This window comes from Raphanus sativus, chromosome 2, assembly GCF_000801105.2.
Source record: "Raphanus sativus cultivar WK10039 chromosome 2, ASM80110v3, whole genome shotgun sequence".
In the NCBI taxonomy this organism is placed as follows: Eukaryota; Viridiplantae; Streptophyta; class Magnoliopsida; order Brassicales; family Brassicaceae; genus Raphanus; species Raphanus sativus.
Window position 1 is genome coordinate 25,944,357 of NC_079512.1, and position 21,601 is coordinate 25,965,957.

Here is a 21,601-nt window from a genome sequence, read left to right on the forward strand (position 1 = left end):
TTGCGCTGTTTTTGTTTATTTCTAAAGTTTGACCCGTGACCGTATAAATATTTTCTTTCAGTTTAATTTTTTTTTCTGTACTAATCGTATACTATATATATTTGTAAATTAAAATGTATTACATAATTGTTAATATAACATTTTAAAACATAACGATTTTATTTATTACTTTAAAAGAATTATATTTTGTGATTTAGTCGTCTATTATATCCTAGTGTATCATATAAACAAATCTTATATTTATAACAAATTTGACTTATATAGGAAGCATTATGCTAATAATATATGAAAAATATATTTTATTTATATTTTATATAAATTGATTATGATGTGTGATTTTTTATTTTATTATTTATTACTAATAAATATTAAAAATATTTAATATGTTAATACGAAATATATTAGGAAATATATTTTGGATAAGATTTTATCAAAGAAATCTATTATTTAAATTAGGAAAAACATTAAATGCTTAAATCTGTTATTTAAATTAGGAAAAGACAATCATACTTAAATATAACTTCATTTAATACTTTAGTGGCATGACAATGTAAATATAGTGAAAAATTAAGGGTTAATTTAATTTTGTACTTCTGTTTTAATATAATAGATTCGAAATAATAATCACTAGATCAAAAATCCAAATATTAGAATATTTTTGATTAAATATATTTTCGAAAAGTAGTATACAACTTAGTGTAATTCAAGCAATTTCTCCAACAAAGCAATGATACAAATTACTAAATTACATATTACACTCGTCGTGTAGTTTAGTTTAAATTTACTGGCCAACTAATACCAACACATAAAAGACTTAAATTAGTAAAAAAAAAGTATGAATACTAAACAAAATAAAAACGTGGGCGTATTCGTATGTTATAATTAAATGTCATTTATAGGTGCATACTCCATCGGGAATTGAATGGAGGAACACAGAGAAGAACGTACTTGCAAGGTGCCAATTTAACATGCAAAGCCAGAGTGGGCACTTAGACAAGTACCCAAAAAATAAAATAAAACTTTCTCTCTTCTCTCTTCTCTCTTCTCTCTTCTCTCTTCTTAGCCTTCAAACTCACTACTCTTGCCATATCAAAATGAAGACTCATGACTTCATGAACGTTGAGTCTTTCTCCCCCAAGGTTAGACCGATTCGCCTTTTCGGCTTCGAGTTTGGAACTTCTCATGAAGAATCTGAGTCCAGTGAAAGCATCAACGAAGTCAATACCACTAGCAATACCAAAGACAAGAGATTCAAGTGCAACTACTGCTACCGAAAGTTTCCTACTTCACAAGCCCTAGGCGGCCATCAGAACGCTCACAAGAGAGAACGTCAACAAACCAAACGCTTCCACCTCCATTCAAACGCAGCCGCTTTTTTCCACCGCAACAAATACCACTTTGATGCTTCTAGGTTCTTTGAGGATCATGTTAGCCTTGAAGCTGCTCGCATCAGTGATGCAAGATTAGGGTTGTTGCGTAGGTATAATAACTCATCAAAAAGTTGTGATCATGATCATACATCTTACCAGACTAGACCGACGTATGGTGGTAATAGCAGGCGTGATTTATTTTACGAGTCCAAAACGAATGTAACGGACCACGTGAGTTTGGATCTACGCCTCTAGTTAATTTTTTAAAAAATATTATCTCTAGTTTTTTTTTTGTATTGTTTACCTATAATAGTTTCAATCGACATAATATTACTGTTAAACTAGTTCATGCAGATAAAATAAATAACTCTCAACGGTGATCTTGTACACTAGATAATCTAAAATAGAACTAGAAACGTACAAACACAATGAAACGTTAAGTTAAACCGAGTAGTTAATTTGATTCTTGTAATTTCAAAACATTAATAAATCTGTATCTGAGATTTGAAATCTACAGAAAGAGAATAAAAAAGAAATATAAAATTATTCATCCCGTACGTTTACCACCAATGTAAATTTATCATTGAACCTTCTTTGCAACTAAAAGCACTTTCTTTAAACATTCTCTCTTTAAAGTGTCACAAAAAGTAGTTAAAATCGAAAATTCAATAATTAATATATTTGCTAGCTCGATTATTTTCTATTTTTTATTTCTTCAATTTTGGTTACATCTACTTGATCTGAAAATATGTTTTGGTTGGTCCTGGAATGTCCACGCCAATAACATTAACTCTCAAATCAAAATGGAATCACAAGAGGGACCCAATTAAAACATCACCACTAAGTATAACTTGAACATTATTTACATTTTACATCACTCCTTTATTGTATTTACTCCAGTCGATAAGATAACATTATTTACATTTTACATCACTCCTTTATTGTATTTACTCCAGTCAATAAGGCAAACCAAATAAAAAGGTTATTATTTGTTAGAACTTTTTTGTTTATATACAACGTATGCAGTATTTAATAACTCAATTGCTGTCAAGTAATAATCATCGCCTTATGTTCTCTAGTCCAATGTATCGGCCTATACAAGCCAACATAGAGTATAGTATTTCTATGATAAAACACTATAAAGGACGTGTCTCCAATTCTATATAGTTACGCATGAACTGAGAAGTTTTAACTAGAAGAATGTATATGACTATTCGAGCCCGAGGTAACTAAACATCGGATCCTAGTTGATGTGCAACACAATTATTGATGTGTGATGTGAGAAAAGACGTTGGTGGGTACATAGATCGTCCTATATCTATATTAATTTCAATCTAACTTGGGTTGTACAAAGTACAAAGGAAAAGTTTCATCATAAATAAAGGAAATATTCATGTCCCACATATTAAAATCTTAACCTAAAGTATCAAATGTGAATAGAAAAAGGCAAATGATAGCCAAATTATATGACCTAATTATAGAAAAAGAAAAGGATGTCTCACTTCACATATGTTATTTGGCTCACCATTTTCCACGTACGTTTACTTTTTGGGTGTAAAATCTTATGTCTTTTGATAGGGGCAAAACTCTTATGCCGTATGGAGAGCTGAGTAGCTGGATACTGATTTTGTGTTCGTTTTAGCTGAAACATAATGAAGTTGAAGACAAACACATTCAAAGTTTCAAGGTTTAACTTTCCCTATCCAGTTTGGTTTTGATTCGGATTGCTTGTACATAATCTGATCTTCATTGAGGTTAGCATGCCTTAGAAATCATATACATAAGCTAATCCAGCGATGAACATGCTATCATGCAGAGCCGTGCTTACAATGAAATTGAAAAGGCATTTGCCTCAGGCCCCCAAAGAATATAAACATTTTAGGGCCCCGGTTACACTAGCTCATTCATAGTGCAATGGTTAATATTCTTTGGTAGTGGTGTGTCAACGTGTGTTCAACCCTCAAGCTCAGTTTTGCATAGGGTATTTTTCTAATTAAATTTATTATACTATCTGAAGTTCTAATAGTTTAAATAGTGTTATTTATGAGATGCCTTCAATCTTTGTTTGTATATCACATTATTTCTTCTATGATTTATATATGTTTTTAATCCATTAAAAATCTGTTTGTAAAGAAAATATTTTGTAAGAATTATTTTTATCATTTAAATTTTATCTATTTGTTAAAAGTTATATCATTTAAATATAACTTATAAATACATTTTTAACTGTAAATTTTATTTTCTTTTAAAAAATTGCCTTAGGCCTCTCAATATTCTAGCACGGCACTGCTATCATGTTTACGTCTATACTTCTTTATGCAATTAAGCTTCATGGTGAAATTTGGGGTAACATCCTACGGTGAAAAACTTAATAAAATTGATTTGATTATCTAGATCATTAAAATGAACTTTATGAATATTTGTTCATAAAAAAACTCAAAATATCGTGTGATGATTATATAATGATTAAACATGTATGTATTCCGAGCCGGACGTGACAGGGCGGTCAAGTGTTACACTTAGGTTGTATATTTGGTTATACGGCACAAAAATGTCCATAGCAAAGACTAAAATTTGCACAAGAGTCTTTCGTTTGCCTTTACAATACTGTCAACAAAGAAAAACACAGCCAAGCGGCAGAAGGAAATGAGAACTGCAAATCAATGCACAAACTAAAAATTCACTACACGAATCTCAAACTGATTTATTGCAACTCGAATCATTACTTTTAAGTCCCAAAATGATCGGTTTGTCGAGTCTCCGACACTGAGATATCTGAATTATCTCCTTGTGATCTCCTCAGCTTGGCAACAAGAACCCACATATTAGCAAGTTCGTTCTCCAGATACGCTTCTCTTTCTTTAGACTCTTCTATTGTTCTTTGCAGCTCTGCTTCTCTTTGAACTTTCTCAAAGAGAGCAGCTTCAAATGAAACTTCACGTTCTTTGATCATGCTAAGCTCTCTCTTCAGTTCCATCAGCGAGCTGTCTTGCTCTTTCCTCTTTACAAGAGGACTCTCTTTCCTTCCATTCCTCGGGTTCCCTGTATTGCCTCCTCGTGGTGTAACAGAGTTCTTATTAGCTGCTGCCAGATCACCTGCCAGCCTCTCGTTGCGATTCATGAGCCTTGTTACTTCCTCAGACAATGCCTTGAGCTCAACTGCAGCCGCTGAAGCAAGCTCTTTCGCATATGAGCTCTCTTCAGCAAGTTTCTGGTTTCGGAGTTCTAGTTCTTCCTTTAACTCACTTAGCTCCGCAGCTTTCAGTTTGAGCTCTTCAATCTCAAATGCCTGGCCATGTCTCAGTCAGATAAAAATGCTTAAATCAACTTAAAAGGGAAGAGGACAATAATATGAGAAGTTCACCTGCGCTTGTATGACCTTCTCCTGAATTTTGTTTTGGGCTTCAGAAGATTGTTGCATGTGGCTTGCGGTCGATCTCATATCTCCAAGTTCTAGGGCGTCAGAGAGCTGCTGCTTTAGGTTTGAAACCTCTTCTTGCAACGCTTCACATTCACATGTCTGCAGAAAAAGAGTCGTCATCAGATTATATATTTCTCTGACATGTTAGCTTGGAAGGTGTCTAAATACAGAGATATTATCTGAACCCTTTGGTTGAGTTGTTCCTGAATGATACGATTATCTGCAGCTTTAACCTATAAACAAAATGAAAAAAAAGTATCATGCAGGTTAGAGCAAAAGCCATCTTAGGTTAAGTCTCAATAATAGTACTGTGTAAACAGAGAGAGTTTCAGCACCTCCAGTTCAAAACTCTTCTCATTTAGTTGAGCCCTCATTTCAGAAACAGCCTGCAGATAATAGAGAGCACACTTGAGAATGCGAGAACAAAGAAGTTCAAAGCCTCTGTATGATATTTGAAAAAGGGATAATCCACCTGCACGATATCAGACTTATCCAGTGCATCATGTGATGTCATTACAAAATCCAAAATTTGTTTCCCCAGCTCAGCAATCTGGTCGTTCTTTGCCTTGATATCATCGTTCAGGTTTATAATCTCTGCCTGCATAAAAAGTAAAAGATAACCAGGAAGGTAAATAATGCGCATATTTGATAATATGATCATAAACAGAATACACATATTACTTTAATTTCTTCGTTTTGAGGGGCTTTGGTGGCCTCTTCTGACAACTGTTTAAAAGACTTTGACTGTAGCGCCATCTCCTCAGATAAAATCTTTTGCTGTTCCCTCAGTATATCCATCTGGTCGATTGTTCTTCTTCTAGCCTGGGAACAAGTACACAAAATGTCTTAAAGATCGTGCATCACTTGTTCTAAATAAAGTTTAAATAACCAATTGATGTTAAATGAAATGTGGTATCAGCTGTGAGAAAAATTTTGTGCACCTCAGGTGTCTCTATCTCATGGGAACTGTCTTCAAGGGATTCTATATCTTCCCCAGGCTCTAAGCGTTGATCCGCTAATGGTGAGCCTACTGAAAGTTTCGATTCTGTATGGAAATTAGTGCCGTCCCTTTGAGGAGTTGACAGTGTACTGTTAGACTTGACCGCACTCGACTTGTCGCTGATGCTTGATTCCCCTAAACTGTTGTCCTTTTTCTGATAATAAAACAAAACAGTAATGAGAGACCATGTGGCAAGAGAGCTTGTGTGCTATCTCATGCACACGAGGAGAATAATTGTTTTGAAGCACATACGAGTGACAGATAAATGTGTGTAGGACAATGTTGTGAACAGTACTAACTATAGTATGAGGTTCTGATGTTGAGGGAATTGCTCTATAGATTAAACAATAACAGATAACAGTAAATGTTTATCAAAGCCATATAAATTCTAGAATCAGATGTGTACCTTAAGTTTCAACCAATTAAGTAGTCCATGCTTCCTGGTCTTCTTTTCTTCTCTAAATGCATCATCTATAATCTCAGGATTAGATTCACCAGAAACATAGAGTTCAAGGTTCTCTTCATCCATCAAATCCCGCCTCTTGTATGGTAGGTAAGCAAGCTGACGATGAATTATCAACTAACATCAGCTTCCAAAAATAGTAATCAGCAGACATGCTGTTATAGGAAACTAATATCGTTTGGTCAAAAGACAGGTATATGATGTGTCATCCAGGCGAAATAAGTGTTTAACTTTACCTCCTCTTGTCCAAATGAGTGTCTCCTTCGAGGAACAACGCGATGAGAAACTCGTGATGTTTGTGGAGTTTTAGCAGACACGAGAATTAATTTTGTCAGCCGTTGGATTCGACTCATGAGAGCTGCTTTAGCATCTTCCTCTTCTTCTAGCTTTTATAATCACATTGAAAGAAAATCAAGCATATTCAAAACTGAAGCACATACGGTAAAGGATCTCCGGTCCAATGGCAAGCGTGTAAGTATAGGGATCAATGACATAAAACATACTTTCTGCTTCAGAAGAACAATATTATCTTCGCTAATGTCCTTAAGCTGAGAAACTGGTTTAATTCCTTGTTTAAGCTGCTCTAGCTCCTCCTTGAGTTGGCGAATCTCGTTTTGGTACTTCTTGATCAATGATTTCTCATCAATTATCTGTATTTTTTATTCGGTTAGAAATAAAGTAAGAACCTTCAGTGTAGACATGCACAGAGAGAATAGCTGTAACTATGACCTTGTTCTGTGCGGCTTGAATTTCGATATGCTTTGCACGATGGGCAAATTTTAGTGTGTTGTGTGTTTCTTCGGTGCAGCTTGATGCAGGAGTCACTGTACATATGAGCTACCAAATCGAAATCGATTAGTTAAGTAGATTAAAGGAATTGTTTTCTATCTGCCTACGGTCACACAGTTCGTGGCATTTCTTGCAATAAGAAGCTAAAAGAGATCTTTAGCAACACTTACAGATACACGTCCATGACCACTCAACGAGGACTGAAGCAGCCTGGTTAATTTAGAGTCCCTAAATGGCACGTGACTAGCCTTCCTATCTGTTAGCTTTGATATTACCTACAAGTTTACAAAAGAAACATCCAACTTCAGAATATGGCAGATTATTTAACAAATGACTAGAAGGCAAACAGCAACAAAGGTTTTCAGCTGAAAAAGAGGAAGAGCAAAAAACAATCTATGGGCGGATCTATTTTGAAAAAATTATCAAAGAAGTTCTTGAATTCAATTAAACTTCCATAAACTGATGCTGCTTGGCTAAAACAGTGGTAACCAAGAACTCACCGTCCCTAAAGTCAGCAAACTTTTATTAATATAAGACCCTTCCTTGCGTCTTAGACCACTGGTTCCAGCCTTTGAGCTCTCGGAACCTGCCAGATCAATGAGGTTCTGCAGATATAAGTGAAATTATGAGAAGTTAATCAATTGTTCACCTTTAAGTATTCAGATAATGCAATAATAAACAGTTGACAGGAGTTGGATTTGCTCCAGAGTTGAAGAAAAGGTAAGATATAACTGAAGAAAACAATCACAGGATAAAAACAAAGTTATATACCAGCTGCGAGAGATGTACAGCTTCACTTTCATTATTGCCACCCAAGGGACTACTCTCTATGGTCTGTCAAAAAACGGTATAGCGTTATTGGTAGATATGAAAGAAAGCAAAACTGTGAACGGTCATAATAATTTTAAGAACTTAATCCTTTGCAAACTTTCTATTACCAAAACAAACTTGTGAACTGAGATGGACTATTTAAAAAATGTTGTGTGCCATCTAATTAGTACCACAATTGTATTTTAATAAGGGGCAACGATATAGCAAGTTCACAAAGAGAAAAATAAACATACCAGTGTAAACATTGTATGGCTCCGGCTGCTGAGCAAATTAAAACTTGTGGATCCAATATGTCGGTGCTCTGTCAGCAAACGGAAATTTTATTAAGATGACTGACATGAAAAGTACTAGATTCACAAGGATTAAGAATCAAAAAGAGAAAGCTAGTCTTTAGAATATCTATAGCACATCACATAAGAGGAAACACTTTTTCCGACCAAGAAATCGAAATAAAATTTACAACTGACTGGGTCAGTAACTATGCTAGAGTAAGCCTTTTCAATTACAGAGAACATGGAAGCGCCTACCTTCTCCAGCTGCTATAAGAGAAAGCGCATGAGCAGGGGATAGCACAACTTCTTCTTTAATCCCCTCAATAAAAGCTCCCTATAATCAGCATAAAGAGATGTTCAGTGCAGAAAGTAGATTATAAACTTCTTAGACCCTTACAAAAGCTAACAACAGCAACTTCAGATCTAGTATACTTGGATAAGAACTGAGACCCAGTACGTTTAAAAAATTGATAATCGGGCTGCAGGATCCCAAAGAATTTCATTTTATAAGAAAATGAAGCAAGTACTTTCAAGCATCTAGCCGAGAAAAGATGTCTCCTCTAACTTAAAAAAATATATGGTGGCAAGGTTTGGGATTCTGTGAAGTACACTATAGTCACAAAGGAAGATGTTATGAGACAATAAAATCAGCAACTAGCATGTTACCAACACAAAAGCAAAAAAAAAAAAGAGTACTGAAACAAGTACCTGCTCATCTTCTCTGATCCTCAAATTTTGCCCCACTGGGTTCAGTAAATCATTGACAACCTGAAGCAAAATGAACCTTAAGGATATTACGAAAAATCAAAGCAGAATCTGATTATCATTCAGCACCGCTGGTGAATTGATGATAAGTCATGGAGAGAAAAAAAAAGCAAGTAGTGAGTAGCACCTCATTATAAATTTCCAAGTATGAAACACGTAGGAGAAATTCTCGCCTTGGTGTCTGCAAAAAAAAAGGGTATAAGTATGACGTAGCTAGCACTTAGCCAGGGAACTAGACTAATCAACATCCCACGAATTACCTCTTGTATAATGTCGAAAGCATCTTTCACGGCTAATGGGATAATACCAGGAGATCTTTGATCACCCTGAAATTTAACCAAACAAAACTGTCTTCATGAGATTTAATTGTTCCTATGTCATGCAAATCTTTGAAGCCACACGTAAACATGGTCTCTTGAACGAAATGTGTTAAATCATTTGGAATTAGGGCAGGAGCATGTACTGATCACACCCACCATGTGCTAACTACATGTAAATGAAATAGCTAGAAGGAGAGTAATCAAATATCCACACAAACAATATTTTAGGATCTAAACATCAAATTCAATAGCCAATCATTTGGCCACTATAGAAGAGAAACTTTGCTCCAGACTATTCACTTGTGCAAGGATTTCTACATGGTTTAACTAATCCTGCTAATTTGAATCTTTAGTATAGATAGTTTTGTCTGCAGATCAGTGATTAGGCCAGAAACGAAGGAAGAGGAATACGGAACAAGAAATATCATGATCAATGAATCTTATTTATTTTGGTTTTATGATTAGTAAATCTTACATGCATAGTGTGAGTTTTTCCACTGCTTGTCACTCCGTATGCAAATATTGTCCCTGTGGTTGGATTAACACTCAAAGTCATCAGACATAATATCAATTGCCAAAAAAGTCTAACTCAAAAAAAGCACTGGATACATTCTGCCAAGTCAAAGATCTCATGTTCTAACTTCCAAGTTAATAGTTATGCAAACTGTTCATATCTGGTTCTCCGGTAAACCTTTTTTTTTTCCGGGGTAAACTTTGATATAACATATCTTTACTCTTCCAAGAGATATCTTAACTAGATCGGCTGATAAAAAATGTTTCCTCTCTTATTCTAACAAAAAGAAGGAAGTGTTTACTCCATACCATTGGTTCCCTCCATAGCACCATTAACGACATGCTGAGCAGAAACATCATAGACCTGGCGTGTTGTTGTTGTAGGCCCAAAAACACGATCTGCAAGGAAGGAAGAACTTCAAGAAACCAATATGGCAGAAACGGAATTTGCCATCTTAGTATTAATTCAGGCCTTCAATCAATAATGATGCAAAATGCTCTTCGTATATAATTTCTTATGCTTACAGAAACTCGTGACACTAAGTCAAACTGTTAACAAGACTCACCATAGGCGTAAGCGATGGATTGAGTATGCTCATTCCGCACAATTGTTTCCCCATCTGCATACCATGCAATCTCCTCCCCTCGGCGGATTTCCCTTGGACTAAAAATCCAAGCATAAAAACCAAAGTCAACCTTGACAGAACAAACTCAACATTTGAATCCTATATCACAACTCTCTCACCTGAGTGGACGAAAACGAACAGTCACAGTGACGTTTTCTTTGGACTGGGAAGCAGATTGCGGCACCCTTCCTCCTGTATAGTGAGGCTTGCTTCGAACAGAGGAAGAAGTAGGGGAGCTATGGGTATCGAGGGATGTTTCTTGATAAAGTATGGGAGAGGAGGCTGTTGAAGAAGCAGGGGAACTAGCAGCAGCCTTTAACTTACTACTAGACCCAGATTTTTTTGACTTTGGTACTTGTCTGGGAGCCATCAGAAACCCAAAAATTCAAACCTTGCAGAAACTGAAAAAAAAAAACAGAAAAAAGTATGTAACTTTTTTGTATCAGTAAAAAAATAGCAATAGTTAATACCAGACTCCAAAATTGTATACAAAGCTAAAGGCTGAGGAGGTGATAAAAAGGAATTTTCTCAAAAACTGTTTTCTTTAGCCACCAAGTGAAAAAAAGACGATGATGATATGTTACTCCACATAGAGCTAACTAGCAAAGACAGCGTTTTAAAATGGACGAGTTACAGGGGACTATTATCTCCTCCTCCTTTAAGATAATATACATAATGTACAGACAAGAACGATGCTTTGAGTTTCTAATTAGCTAAAGGATACTAAACTGTATACAAACTTAAGGCTCAGGAGGTGAGTAAATTCTCACAAAACTTGTTGGCTACAATGGTCTCTTTAGCCAAATCATAGGCCCTCCACGAGCAAACACAGAGAGAGAGAGAGAGAGCTATTAGCAAATCGAAACGACAGCGTTTAATTACAGGGGATTTTTATCACTCAGCTTCCCAGGAAACACAAGCTTGCTTCAAGTAAGCAAAAACAAGGAAGAGGATTAATTGGTAAGCGAATGAGAGACCTCACAATCGCAGGAAGAGGAGTGAAAATTTACGAAATTGCCACAAGACCTAAGAGCTGAGAACACTTGGACACAAAAAAAAAAAGAATGTGGGGGGGTTTAGGTTTTTTCCCCCAGATAAAACAAATAAACGGCCACTAGACAAAACTCCAATACACAAAGAGACGAATAACGCCACAAAAAAAAATGGTTTACCTTCTTTCTCGAGAAAGTGAATCAATGTAGCATCATCGCCGCCGCAGCCGCTAAAAAAAAGCCGAATCGCATGCAAAAGGAAGGAGAGAGAGGATTACGAGTGAGTGAGTGAATGAGTGTGATTACGTAGAAGAGGCGGCACTTATTATTAAGAGAGAAGAAGTATCATTATCACTAATTAGTTTGTTGATTGCGATTTATGTATATCATAAAAGAGGGTTTGCTTTCTGCTTGCCTTCGAAGCGATTATTATCGTACTAGCTTAATCTTAAACCCAATTGTTTATTAGGCTCTTACCCTCGTAAATTTAAATCATAAAACCCCAAAAGAAAAACAATGATAAAGGTGCTGGAGAGATAGCGATAGCGATAGCGTTAGAGATTAGAGAGAGACAGAGGGACGAAGAAATGTATTTATACATACATGTCTTTCAGTATTTATGTGAGTATTTTAGGTGTCATTTCTAAATTGTGCGCAACTCATTTAATTCACATATGATAGATAGTTAAGAAATCTATGTGCATTAATGATATCCAATCAGAATTCAACACAAACGGATATAGAGATATTTATCTACGAGATAAAGTATAATTTTTTTGACCAAAAAAACAAGTAAAAAACTTTAGTTACCGAAAATATTTGCTGTTAAATACTTTCTCTATTTCTAATTCGTAAAAAATATCATTTTAACTTTTTACACAAGAATTAAAAAAATATTAAAATTATATTTTTATTAATATAATAATAATAATTTTCTCATTTAATATATAAAAACAATGAATTAACAATGAACTTATATAAAAATTGTAATATAAAACATCATTTTTGTGAAACGAAAAAAATACATAAACTTGTAAAAAACTCATTTTTCTTATATTCTAAACTTTTATGAAATAAAAGAAAAAATATGTTTTTTTTTTTTTTTTTACTATGGTAAATGATAAGGAAAACAAAATTTTACCTGATTTGTTTCTTTATATATACAACCAGTGTCAAGATGATAATTATCTAATATATAATTTTAATTCTATGTTACAGTAATTCTTAATTAAACTATTTTTTTCTAAACATATAGTTTTGGTCAATGTTACTGTTAAATTATTTTTAACATATAAAATCACATATATAATATACTTTCCCCTTTTGACCAAAAAAGTAGTTGCCTTGCTACTGATAAAGTAGGTGAAGAAGGCAATTAATGTTGCAAAATACTTTTTCTAAATATATGTTAATATGTTTGGATTGGACGCATGCTAATATTGAAAGATTTTATAGAAATGTAATCTTAAAAATTAGTTATTTGAAATATTTAATGTAACTAGTGGTAATGTAAAATTCACGAGGATTAAAAAGAATAAATATGCATAAGTTGTACGATCGAAACCGTCTTTTAGTTTGCCGCTTAGAAACTTAAATCCTAAGACCATAAAATCCTAAAACCCTAGCTTCTGACCGAGAAAGAATGTTAGAAACATATAATGCGATAAAAAACACTAGCCACCATCGAAAAAGAAGATGAGTAGAAGAGGTGAGAGTTCAAGCTAAAAACTCACCATCAATTTCTCCGAAAATCCTATACAGGCGAAGACTCAGGTACAATTTGTTTTACTCACTATAAAACACTTATCAAATTTCTAATATATTTTGATGTCCTCTCTTTAGTTGCAGAAGGGAATTGTGACCTCTTATTAATCGAGTGAGACGTGATGGTGATAGTGGTTATTAGATGTTTATATTCTGCACAACTAATCAATGGCATTCTTATGGTAAATACAAAAGAGATTTTATTCCGGTACAATTTACTTTGCTATGTTTCTTTTTTACCTTGTTGTCCTAAGCTGATATGCTATATATTCTGGTCTACCGTGACTGTGAGTGACACAGAGTGAAAATAACTAAGAAAGTTATTTCGGCCTACAAAAACATGTAGTTAACATTTTTGTCTACATTCGTCTATTTGTTTATTCTCCCCTCCTCCCCCTCCAATGTTTATTATTGTTTTTCTTTCGCTTATCATTTGATTTGGTTCACAACTTTTCGCTAATTTTTTGTGCAGTGAGGAGGATCTGTCCACAAAGTCTTGAATCTAGCACAAATCATATATTGTGTATTGCAAATTATATATTTATAGATGTCATTACTATACTGTGTGCAAGTCACTAATTCATGTATGATAAAATAGTTAAGAAAATCTATGTAGATTAATGATATCCAATCAGAGTTCAAACAAATGGATATAGAGATATTTATCTACGAAATTTTTGTCACTAGAAATAGTTGTTGTTAAATACTTTCGTAAAAATGTCATTTTATTAGATTTAATATATTAATAATAAATTTCTCATTTAATACATAAAACAATGATTTAAAAATAAAATTATATTTAAAACCTTATAATATAAAAACAATATGTTTTGTGAAATGGAAAAATACATAAACTCGACAACAACGCATTTTTATCTTTCTAAAATTTTATGAAATAAAAGGGAAATATTTTTTTCCCTTTTCATCGTAATAATAAGGAAAAAATAATTCTTACCATATTTATTTATTTATACTAAACAATGACAAGTTGATAATGATCTAATATACTCCTTTTGTCTTAGAAAATCTTTATTCCAAATTATATGACGTTCTCAGTTTTTGATGTAAAATTTATTGACAATTAATGTTATTTGACCAATTATAATATATATTCTATTTTATTATTGGTTTGATTATAGTTAGGTAAACAATTAATGATGTTTTTGTTGAAAAAATGTAAAAAAAAATATTTATTAATTAAACTATTTAAAATGGAGGGAATATAATTTTAATTCTATGCAACAGCTAATTCTTAATTAAACTATTTTTTCTAAAATATACTTTTTTCTAAAATATTTTTTTTATATTATTGTTAACATATAAAATCACATATATATTTCCCCCAACATTTTTGGATTGCAAATAATTTCAATTGCCCGCCGAGGAAAGTCCAAAAGAGAGAGAGAGAGAGAGAGCCCATCTCTCGCGGCGCCTCTCACCACTTCACTCTGCAAACCGGAAAAAAAAAAATCAAAAATTCAATTTTTCGGAAGAAGACGAGAGACGGAAAAAAAAATGAAAAAGGGAGAAGAAAGAGTAATGGAAGAAGAAGACGACCAGCAGAAAGCAGCAGATCTAGTCCACGAGCTCGTCCTCCGCCTCCTCTCCCAAAACCCCCAAACCCCAACCCCCGATCCAACCTCCCCCTCCTTCCTCAAAACCCTCCGCTACGCCCACCGCATCCTCCGCAGCCGCCTCACCCCCTCCGTCTCCCCCGACGCCTCCGCCATCGCCGAGTCCCTCAAACGCCGCCTCGCCACACACGGCAGATCCTCCGACGCCCTCGCCTTCGCCGATCTCTACGCCAAGTTCTCCTCCAAGACGGGCCCGGGGAGCGTCAACAACAAGTGGTCCCTCCTCTACCTCCTCAGGATCGTCTCCGAGGATCGCCAATCGGCCGTCACCGGACTCGATTCGTCGCTCCTGTTGCCCAATCTAAACCTCGGAGACGAACCGGTTTCCTCCTCCTCCTCGTCGTTAGGTCGTAATAAGAAGAGTAATAATGGTGTTTTGTTAGTTAGTAAAGATCCTGAGAATCTGAGGGACGTTGCGTTTAGAGAGTACGCGAGTTTAATTAAAGAAGAGAGTGAAGTTACCGAGGAGGTTTTAGTGAGGGATGTGTTGTATGCTTGTCAAGGTATCGATGGGAAGTATGTGAAGTTTAATAGTGAGATTGACGGTTACGCGGTTGTGGATTATGTTAAGGTGCCACGTGGTACTAGGACTATGGTTCGTATGCTCTCTGAGCTAGGCTGGTTGTTTAAGAAAGTAAAGTCTTTTGTATCCGAGAGTATGGATAGGTTCCCAGGTGAGCATGTTGGAACCGTGGGGCAAGCGTTTTGCGCGGCGTTGCAGGATGAGTTGTCTGATTACTATAAGTTGTTGGCGGTGCTTGAAGCTCAGGGGATGAATCCTATCCCTTTGGTGTCTGAATCTGCTACCTCGAGTTGTTACCTTTCTCTGAGGAGGTTGTCTGTGTGGTTCGCGGAGCCGATGGTGAAGATGAGGCTGATGGCGGTTTTGGTTGATAAGTGTAAGGTGCTGAGAGGCGGGGCGATGGCTGGGGCGATTCATCTGCACGCGCAGCATGGTGACCCGCTTGTTCATGAGTTTATGATGAGTTTGCTGAGGTGTGTGTGTTCTCCGTTGTTCGAGATGGTGAGGAGTTGGGTTCTTGAAGGGGAGCTGGAAGATACTTTTGGTGAGTTCTTTGTTGTGGGTCAGCCGGTTAAAGTCGATTTGCTTTGGAGGGAAGGGTATAAGCTTCACCACGGGATGCTTCCTTCTTTTATCTCGCCGAGTCTGGCTCAGAGGATTCTGAGAACTGGGAAATCTATAAACTTTCTTCGTGTTTGCTGTGATGATCATGGTTGGGCTGGTGCGGCTTCGGAAGCGGCGGCTGCCTCTGGGACGACGACGAGGCGAGGAGGGCTCGGGTATGGTGAGACTGATGCGCTTGAGCATCTTGTTGCCGAGGCAGCAAAGAGAATCGACAAGCATCTGTTGGATGTTTTGTATACGAGGTATAAGTTTAAGGAGCATTGTCTAGCGATTAAGCGTTATCTACTGCTTGGTCAAGGTGACTTTGTGCAGTACTTGATGGATATTGTAGGGCCCAAACTTTCTGAGCCAGCCAATAATATTAGTTCGTTTGAGCTAGCTGGGTTTCTCGAAGCTGCGATTAGGGCATCTAATGCGCAGTATGATGACCGTGACATGCTAGACAGACTTAAGGTGAAGATGATGCCTCATGGCAGTGGAGACAGAGGCTGGGATGTATTCTCATTGGAATACGAGGCCAGGGCTCCGTTAGATACTGTGTTTACTGAGTCTGTTCTGTCGAAATACTTGAGAGTGTTCAATTTTCTCTGGAAGTTGAAAAGGGTAGAGCACGCTCTTATCGGAATTTGGAAGACTATGAAACCAAATTGCATCACTTCCAATTCATTCGCCAAGCTCCAAGCTTCAGTGAAGCTGCAACTGCTCTCAGCCCTGAGGAGGTGCCAGGTTCTGTGGAATGAAATGAACCATTTCGTTACCAACTTTCAGTATTACATCATGTTCGAGGTGTTGGAGGTGTCGTGGTGTAATTTCTCCAAAGAGATGGAAGCTGCTAAAGACCTCGATGATCTTTTGGCGGCACATGAGAAGTACCTCAACTTCATCGTTGGAAAATCTCTCCTGGGTGAACAGTCTCAGACCATCCGCAAATCGCTTTTTGTCCTTTTTGAGCTTATATTAAGGTTCAGGAGTCATGCAGATCGTTTGTATGAAGGAATTTACGAGCTCCAGATAAGGTGACTTTCATCTTTAAATCTATTTATAATTCATTAAAAAAGTTAATAGTTAAACCCCTTTTGCACTGCAGAACTAAAGAACCGGGACGAGAGAGAAACAAAACGCAAGAGTCGAGTTCATGGATCAATGAGGGCAGAAAGGCCATAACACAGCGTGCTGGAGAGTTTCTTCAAAGCATGAGTCAAGACATGGACAGTATAGCAAAGGAGTACACAACCTCACTAGACGCGTTCCTGTCTCTTTTGCCACTCCAACAATCTGTAGATCTCAAATTCCTCTTCTTCCGGCTTGACTTCACTGAGTTCTACAGCCGGTTGCATTCCAAAGGAAAAGAAAGTTGAAAGTTTAGTTGAAAAGCAGCATATTCCACAATAGCAAGAGAAGAAGACATGCTCTGCTCTGACTAACCGTTGACTGCATGCAGCATGGGCTTGCAGAGGTTATTTTTTTTGCTTGAATCTAGGTGCGTGGAAGAATCTGTTTCTTATTTATGAGACTGCCCCATAGATTGTTGTTTCAATGGCTTTTGGAATTGGGGAAACATATTCTTTGTGTTGGTAAACTGGGGAAGGTTTGAGTTTGTGCCCATCAGTTTGAAAATCTGCAGCTTCTTTTAGTTTTAATTGTTCTTTTTTCTCCATGTGGTTTTCTGTAAGCTCTATTTGAGAGCTGTCGCTGATTTGTGTATGATTTGCTTCATGACTTGGTTTATTGATATAATAATGAACTAGATGTTTGATAATATATTGTATTTTCCTTCCTGTGAATGGCTCACAAGCACTCTGCATTGTGGCCCTATAAACGGTCACTGCGGTTTGAAACTACGCAAGGCTCTCTTCTCATGAAAGTGTAGGAGGGTCGTTGATCTTGTTTGTCACTTGGTTGACGCATACCTTCTTCAAGAGCCACATAAGGCATGAACTTCTCATTCCCATTGATCTCTGTTACTGTTAGTGAAACAGATAAACAAGATTTTGTTGACCCCAAAAAAAAAAACAAGAGTTTCTATCTCGAAAGTTAAAAGAAGAATCACATGTTACGGTTTATCAGTTATTTGGCAAGTGAGACAATCAGACAACAATCTGGAGGCTTACCAAAAAAAGAAATAAACGTCGCCTGAGAGATTCGAACTCTCGCGGGGAAACCCCATGTACTTAGCAGGCACACGCCTTAACCACTCGGCCAAAGCGACGATTTTGTTTGAACAAAAGAAATTAATAATACATTAGATGAATTACCATATCCCTCCAAGCTCTTTCCAACTTAACGAACCTTCTAACCTAACTTTTGGACATGTGATTGACCACACGCCTTAACATGTGTTTGATAATATATTGTATTTTCCTTCCTGTGAATGGCTCACAAGCACTCTGCATTGTGGCCCTATAAACGGTCACTGCGGTTTGAAACTACGCAAGGCTCTCTTCTCATGAAAGTGTAGGAGGGTCGTTGATCTTGTTTGTCACTTGGTTGACGCATACCTTCTTCAAGAGCCACATAAGGCATGAACTTCTCATTCCCATTGATCTCTGTTACTGTTAGTGAAACAGATAAACAAGATTTTGTTGACCCCAAAAAAAAAAACAAGAGTTTCTATCTCGAAAGTTAAAAGAAGAATCACATGTTACGGTTTATCAGTTATTTGGCAAGTGAGACAATCAGACAACAATCTGGAGGCTTACCAAAAAAAGAAATAAACGTCGCCTGAGAGATTCGAACTCTCGCGGGGAAACCCCATGTACTTAGCAGGCACACGCCTTAACCACTCGGCCAAAGCGACGATTTTGTTTGAACAAAAGAAATTAATAATACATTAGATGAATTACCATATCCCTCCAAGCTCTTTCCAACTTAACGAACCTTCTAACGCCTTAACCACTCGGCCAAAGCGACGATTTTTTTTTTTCTTTTTCGACGATTTGGTTTTTTTTGGGCTCTCAGCCGGAAATCTTTTCCGGTAGTTTTGGGTTTCCTTTTTTGGTTACTGCCGTTGGGCCTGGTCTTGCTGATTTTTTGGGCTCATTTATTTCTCCCGATTCTAATTAAGTGCAATTTCCTTTTCAATAACCGAATCCTCTAATTTTCAGAGCGTTAGTGATCTCAGTTTCCTATCCTAGCTTTGTTAGCTGGGGTTTTGTGGCAACTTTCCTATTTTCTTCCCGCCTTTGTCTCCAAGAAATATGAATTCCCTTAAACAGATCTCTGAATATTTCTCAATCAATGGGATTGCACAAGGTCTAAACATTGATCTCTTACCGACTCAGCCTCCGTGTTTGCGTCGCCTCCTCCTCTGCGTGGCCTCAACGAGATCACATATGGCTGATAATCTCCATTCAGCTATTCAAGCTATGTCGCTGCGTGATGATGATCCCATTGATCTACCAGACGATCCGTGCTTCAACGTCTTCGATGGTAACTCCTTGAGCCTACTAGGAAGGCTCCTTAACCCACCTCGCCAACCTATGTCTGAGATGATCGAAGATATGCCGCGTGTCTGGAGAGTTTATGGCAGAGTTCGTGGTATCGCACTCTTTGCTGAGAAGTTTCAGTTCATATTCCAACGAGAAGAAGCTATGATCACAGTACTTAATGATCGTCCATGGTCTTACAAGAACTGGACAATGCTGCTAGATCGTTGGGTTCCTTCCCCTCCAGCCAATTTCCTGGCTTCTGTGGACGTGTGGGTCCGTATCTATCATATCCCGGTGAATCACTACAATATTGATACGATGGACTTTCTTGCCAGCAAAATTGGACATGTGATTGAGATTGCATACGACCCTAAGATGTCTCAAAAGGAAGCCTTCATACGTGCTCACATCAGGCTTGACATTCAAAGACCAGCGCTGCCTTCCAAAGTCTTGAATCTCCCCCGTGGTGGATCAGTTGTTATTGAGTTCGAGTATGAAAAACTGAGGAAGCGTTGCCACCACTGTTATCGATTAACGCATGAACGGCCAGATTGTCCTTTGCTCCATAACCGTAACAGAAAACAGAGCATCCCTCAAAGCTCTGAGAAACCACAGTCGTCGTCTGGCGTGAAAGCTCATGCTCCAGGACCCTCGGTCCCTCCTGGTTTCGAACCTCTATTCCCGGAGCTGCCTAGTGAGGAACGGAAAGCTGCATTGTTGTACGTTTCTCATAGTGATGAAACAGAACGCCTTGCAAGGATTGCTCGTGTGCAGTTGTCGATCGACCAAGGTCCTGATGTGATCCCCCCTAAGATTACTCACGACTTATCTAAAGGAAAGGGTCACGTCTTTACCTTTGAGGAACCCCAGAGGCGTGCTAAAAGACAATCCATAATGACGGAAGCTCCTAGTTCCATTGGAGAGCGTCAGCTTGGTGATCACGGCAAAACAATGAGTTCACCTTCTGAACTAGAAGGCGCCTCCTCTTCATCACTCTTTAGTCCTACGGGTTTTAGTATTGGTACCTCTTTTGAGGCTCAATCTTCCGGGACTAAGAGTGCTGTGAAGAGCAACAGGAAGCGTCCTCAGCGTTGGAAACGTCTGGCAGTCAGAGCTCAGAAAGCTAAAGAGTGTGAGGAAGCTTTAGCAGTAGCTGAGGAAGAAAGGCAAAGCGGTGATATTATCACTAAGAGGAAGGCAGTTTTGAATGTAGGAGAGCATTCGTCTAAATCTCCAAAACCAACCCCATGTTCGGTGGCTTCCGGTTTGAAGCCGCTGCCATCCCAATGAGCGTTTTGAGTTGGAACTGTCAAGGTGCAGGAAGCACTGAGACAGTTCAGAGGTTACGGGAAATTCGCAGAACCTCTTTTCCCGATTTTATTTTTCTGTCTGAGACTAAACAAAAAAACAAGTATATGGGTGACTTACAACGTGAACTAGGTTATGATGGTTTGATCACTGTGGAGCCAATTGGTTTAAGTGGTGGTTTAGCAGTGATGTGGAAGCAGTGTTACAAAGTGGACGTGTTACAACAAGATAAGAGGATCGTGGATCTTCAGGTTACGATGGGTTCTTTGGTATTCTACTTGACGTGTGTCTATGGTGATCCTGTGAAAGAAAGGAGACAAGTTGTTTGGGAACGTTTGAGTGATATCGGTATGGCTAGAGATGAGCCATGGATGCTGTGTGGTGACTTTAACGAGTTACTTTGTAATGATGAGAAGGTGGGAGGTTCTGTGCGCAGTGACTCAACTTTCTGGGACTTTAGGAACATGGTTGAGAACTGCAAAATCAGTGATATGAGAAGCTCAGGGAATCCCCTCTCATGGGCTGGCGCTAGAGACAAGGTTTGGGTGCAGTGCAGACTTGATCGTTGCTTTGGTAACGATGAATGGTACCGACTCTTCCCACGATCACATGTTGAATATATGGCTATGTACGGTTCCGATCATCGTCCCCTGATGATTGGTTTTGCGTTAGAAGGAGATGGACAGGGTCGTGGGAGGTTTATATTTGATAAGAGAATGGTTGGAAAGGAAGGTGTGGAAGATGCAGTTAAGAAAGGTTGGTGCAAGGAATTGTCAGGAAGACGAGTTACTATCATGGAGCGCCTTGAAAACTGCAGGAAAGAACTTGCTAAGTGGAAGAAATCATCCTATAGCAATGCGAAGCTTAACATCCAACGCTTGCAAGTGGAGCTAGAGAAGGAGATAGGTAAGTTCAAACCTGATCTCAACTATTTGCGGAAGGTGAAATTGGAGCTTGG

The 21,601-nt window shown here is 37.6% G+C and overlaps 4 protein-coding genes and 2 non-coding genes across 7 annotated transcripts; 3 read left to right on the forward strand and 3 right to left on the reverse strand.

The window, feature by feature from the left end:
• Positions 1 to 914: 914 nt before the first annotated feature.
• Positions 915 to 1,711, forward strand: LOC108841487 (zinc finger protein GIS2). The gene has a single exon (XM_018614244.2). It carries the CDS (start codon positions 969 to 971, stop codon positions 1,623 to 1,625), a length of 657 nt encoding a protein of 218 aa, XP_018469746.2. The 5' UTR covers positions 915 to 968; the 3' UTR covers positions 1,626 to 1,711.
• A 2,211-nt stretch (positions 1,712 to 3,922) lies between these two features.
• Positions 3,923 to 11,815, reverse strand: LOC108841488 (kinesin-like protein KIN-7L, chloroplastic). 2 transcript variants are annotated; one of them, XM_018614246.2, is made up of 24 exons: positions 11,543 to 11,813; positions 10,490 to 10,771; positions 10,311 to 10,408; positions 10,054 to 10,143; positions 9,707 to 9,759; positions 9,172 to 9,237; positions 9,039 to 9,092; positions 8,855 to 8,914; positions 8,402 to 8,480; positions 8,108 to 8,175; positions 7,815 to 7,877; positions 7,544 to 7,648; positions 7,214 to 7,318; positions 6,984 to 7,091; positions 6,758 to 6,904; positions 6,491 to 6,640; positions 6,198 to 6,353; positions 5,733 to 5,945; positions 5,473 to 5,613; positions 5,264 to 5,389; positions 5,127 to 5,177; positions 4,977 to 5,024; positions 4,735 to 4,890; positions 3,923 to 4,659 (listed from the first exon to the last, which is right to left on the reverse strand). In XM_018614246.2, exons 2-24 carry the CDS (start codon positions 10,738 to 10,740, stop codon positions 4,099 to 4,101), a joined length of 2,949 nt encoding a protein of 982 aa, XP_018469748.1. In that variant the 5' UTR covers positions 10,741 to 10,771; positions 11,543 to 11,813; the 3' UTR covers positions 3,923 to 4,098. The 2 variants fall into 2 exon arrangements, 1 of the variants encoding a protein (XP_018469748.1); XR_008942577.1 differs by having other exon boundaries at positions 4,521 to 4,659; positions 4,960 to 5,024; positions 11,543 to 11,815.
• A 2,678-nt stretch (positions 11,816 to 14,493) lies between these two features.
• Positions 14,494 to 17,666, forward strand: LOC108841490 (gamma-tubulin complex component 3). Its single transcript, XM_018614250.2, has 2 exons — positions 14,494 to 16,923; positions 16,995 to 17,666. The coding sequence occupies exons 1-2, from the start codon at positions 14,642 to 14,644 to the stop codon at positions 17,263 to 17,265; spliced, it is 2,553 nt and encodes an 850-aa protein (XP_018469752.2). The 5' UTR covers positions 14,494 to 14,641; the 3' UTR covers positions 17,266 to 17,666.
• Positions 17,667 to 18,034: 368 nt separating this feature from the next.
• Positions 18,035 to 18,116, reverse strand: TRNAS-GCU (transfer RNA serine (anticodon GCU)). The gene has a single exon. It is a non-coding gene; the product is annotated as a tRNA-Ser (tRNA).
• A 506-nt stretch (positions 18,117 to 18,622) lies between these two features.
• TRNAS-GCU (transfer RNA serine (anticodon GCU)) lies at positions 18,623 to 18,704 on the reverse strand. Its single transcript has one exon. It is a non-coding gene; the product is annotated as a tRNA-Ser (tRNA).
• Positions 18,705 to 19,104: 400 nt separating this feature from the next.
• Positions 19,105 to 20,625, forward strand: LOC108838888 (uncharacterized). Its single transcript, XM_018611756.1, has one exon. It carries the CDS (start codon positions 19,105 to 19,107, stop codon positions 20,623 to 20,625), a length of 1,521 nt encoding a protein of 506 aa, XP_018467258.1.
• The last annotated feature ends 976 nt before the right edge of the window (positions 20,626 to 21,601 follow it).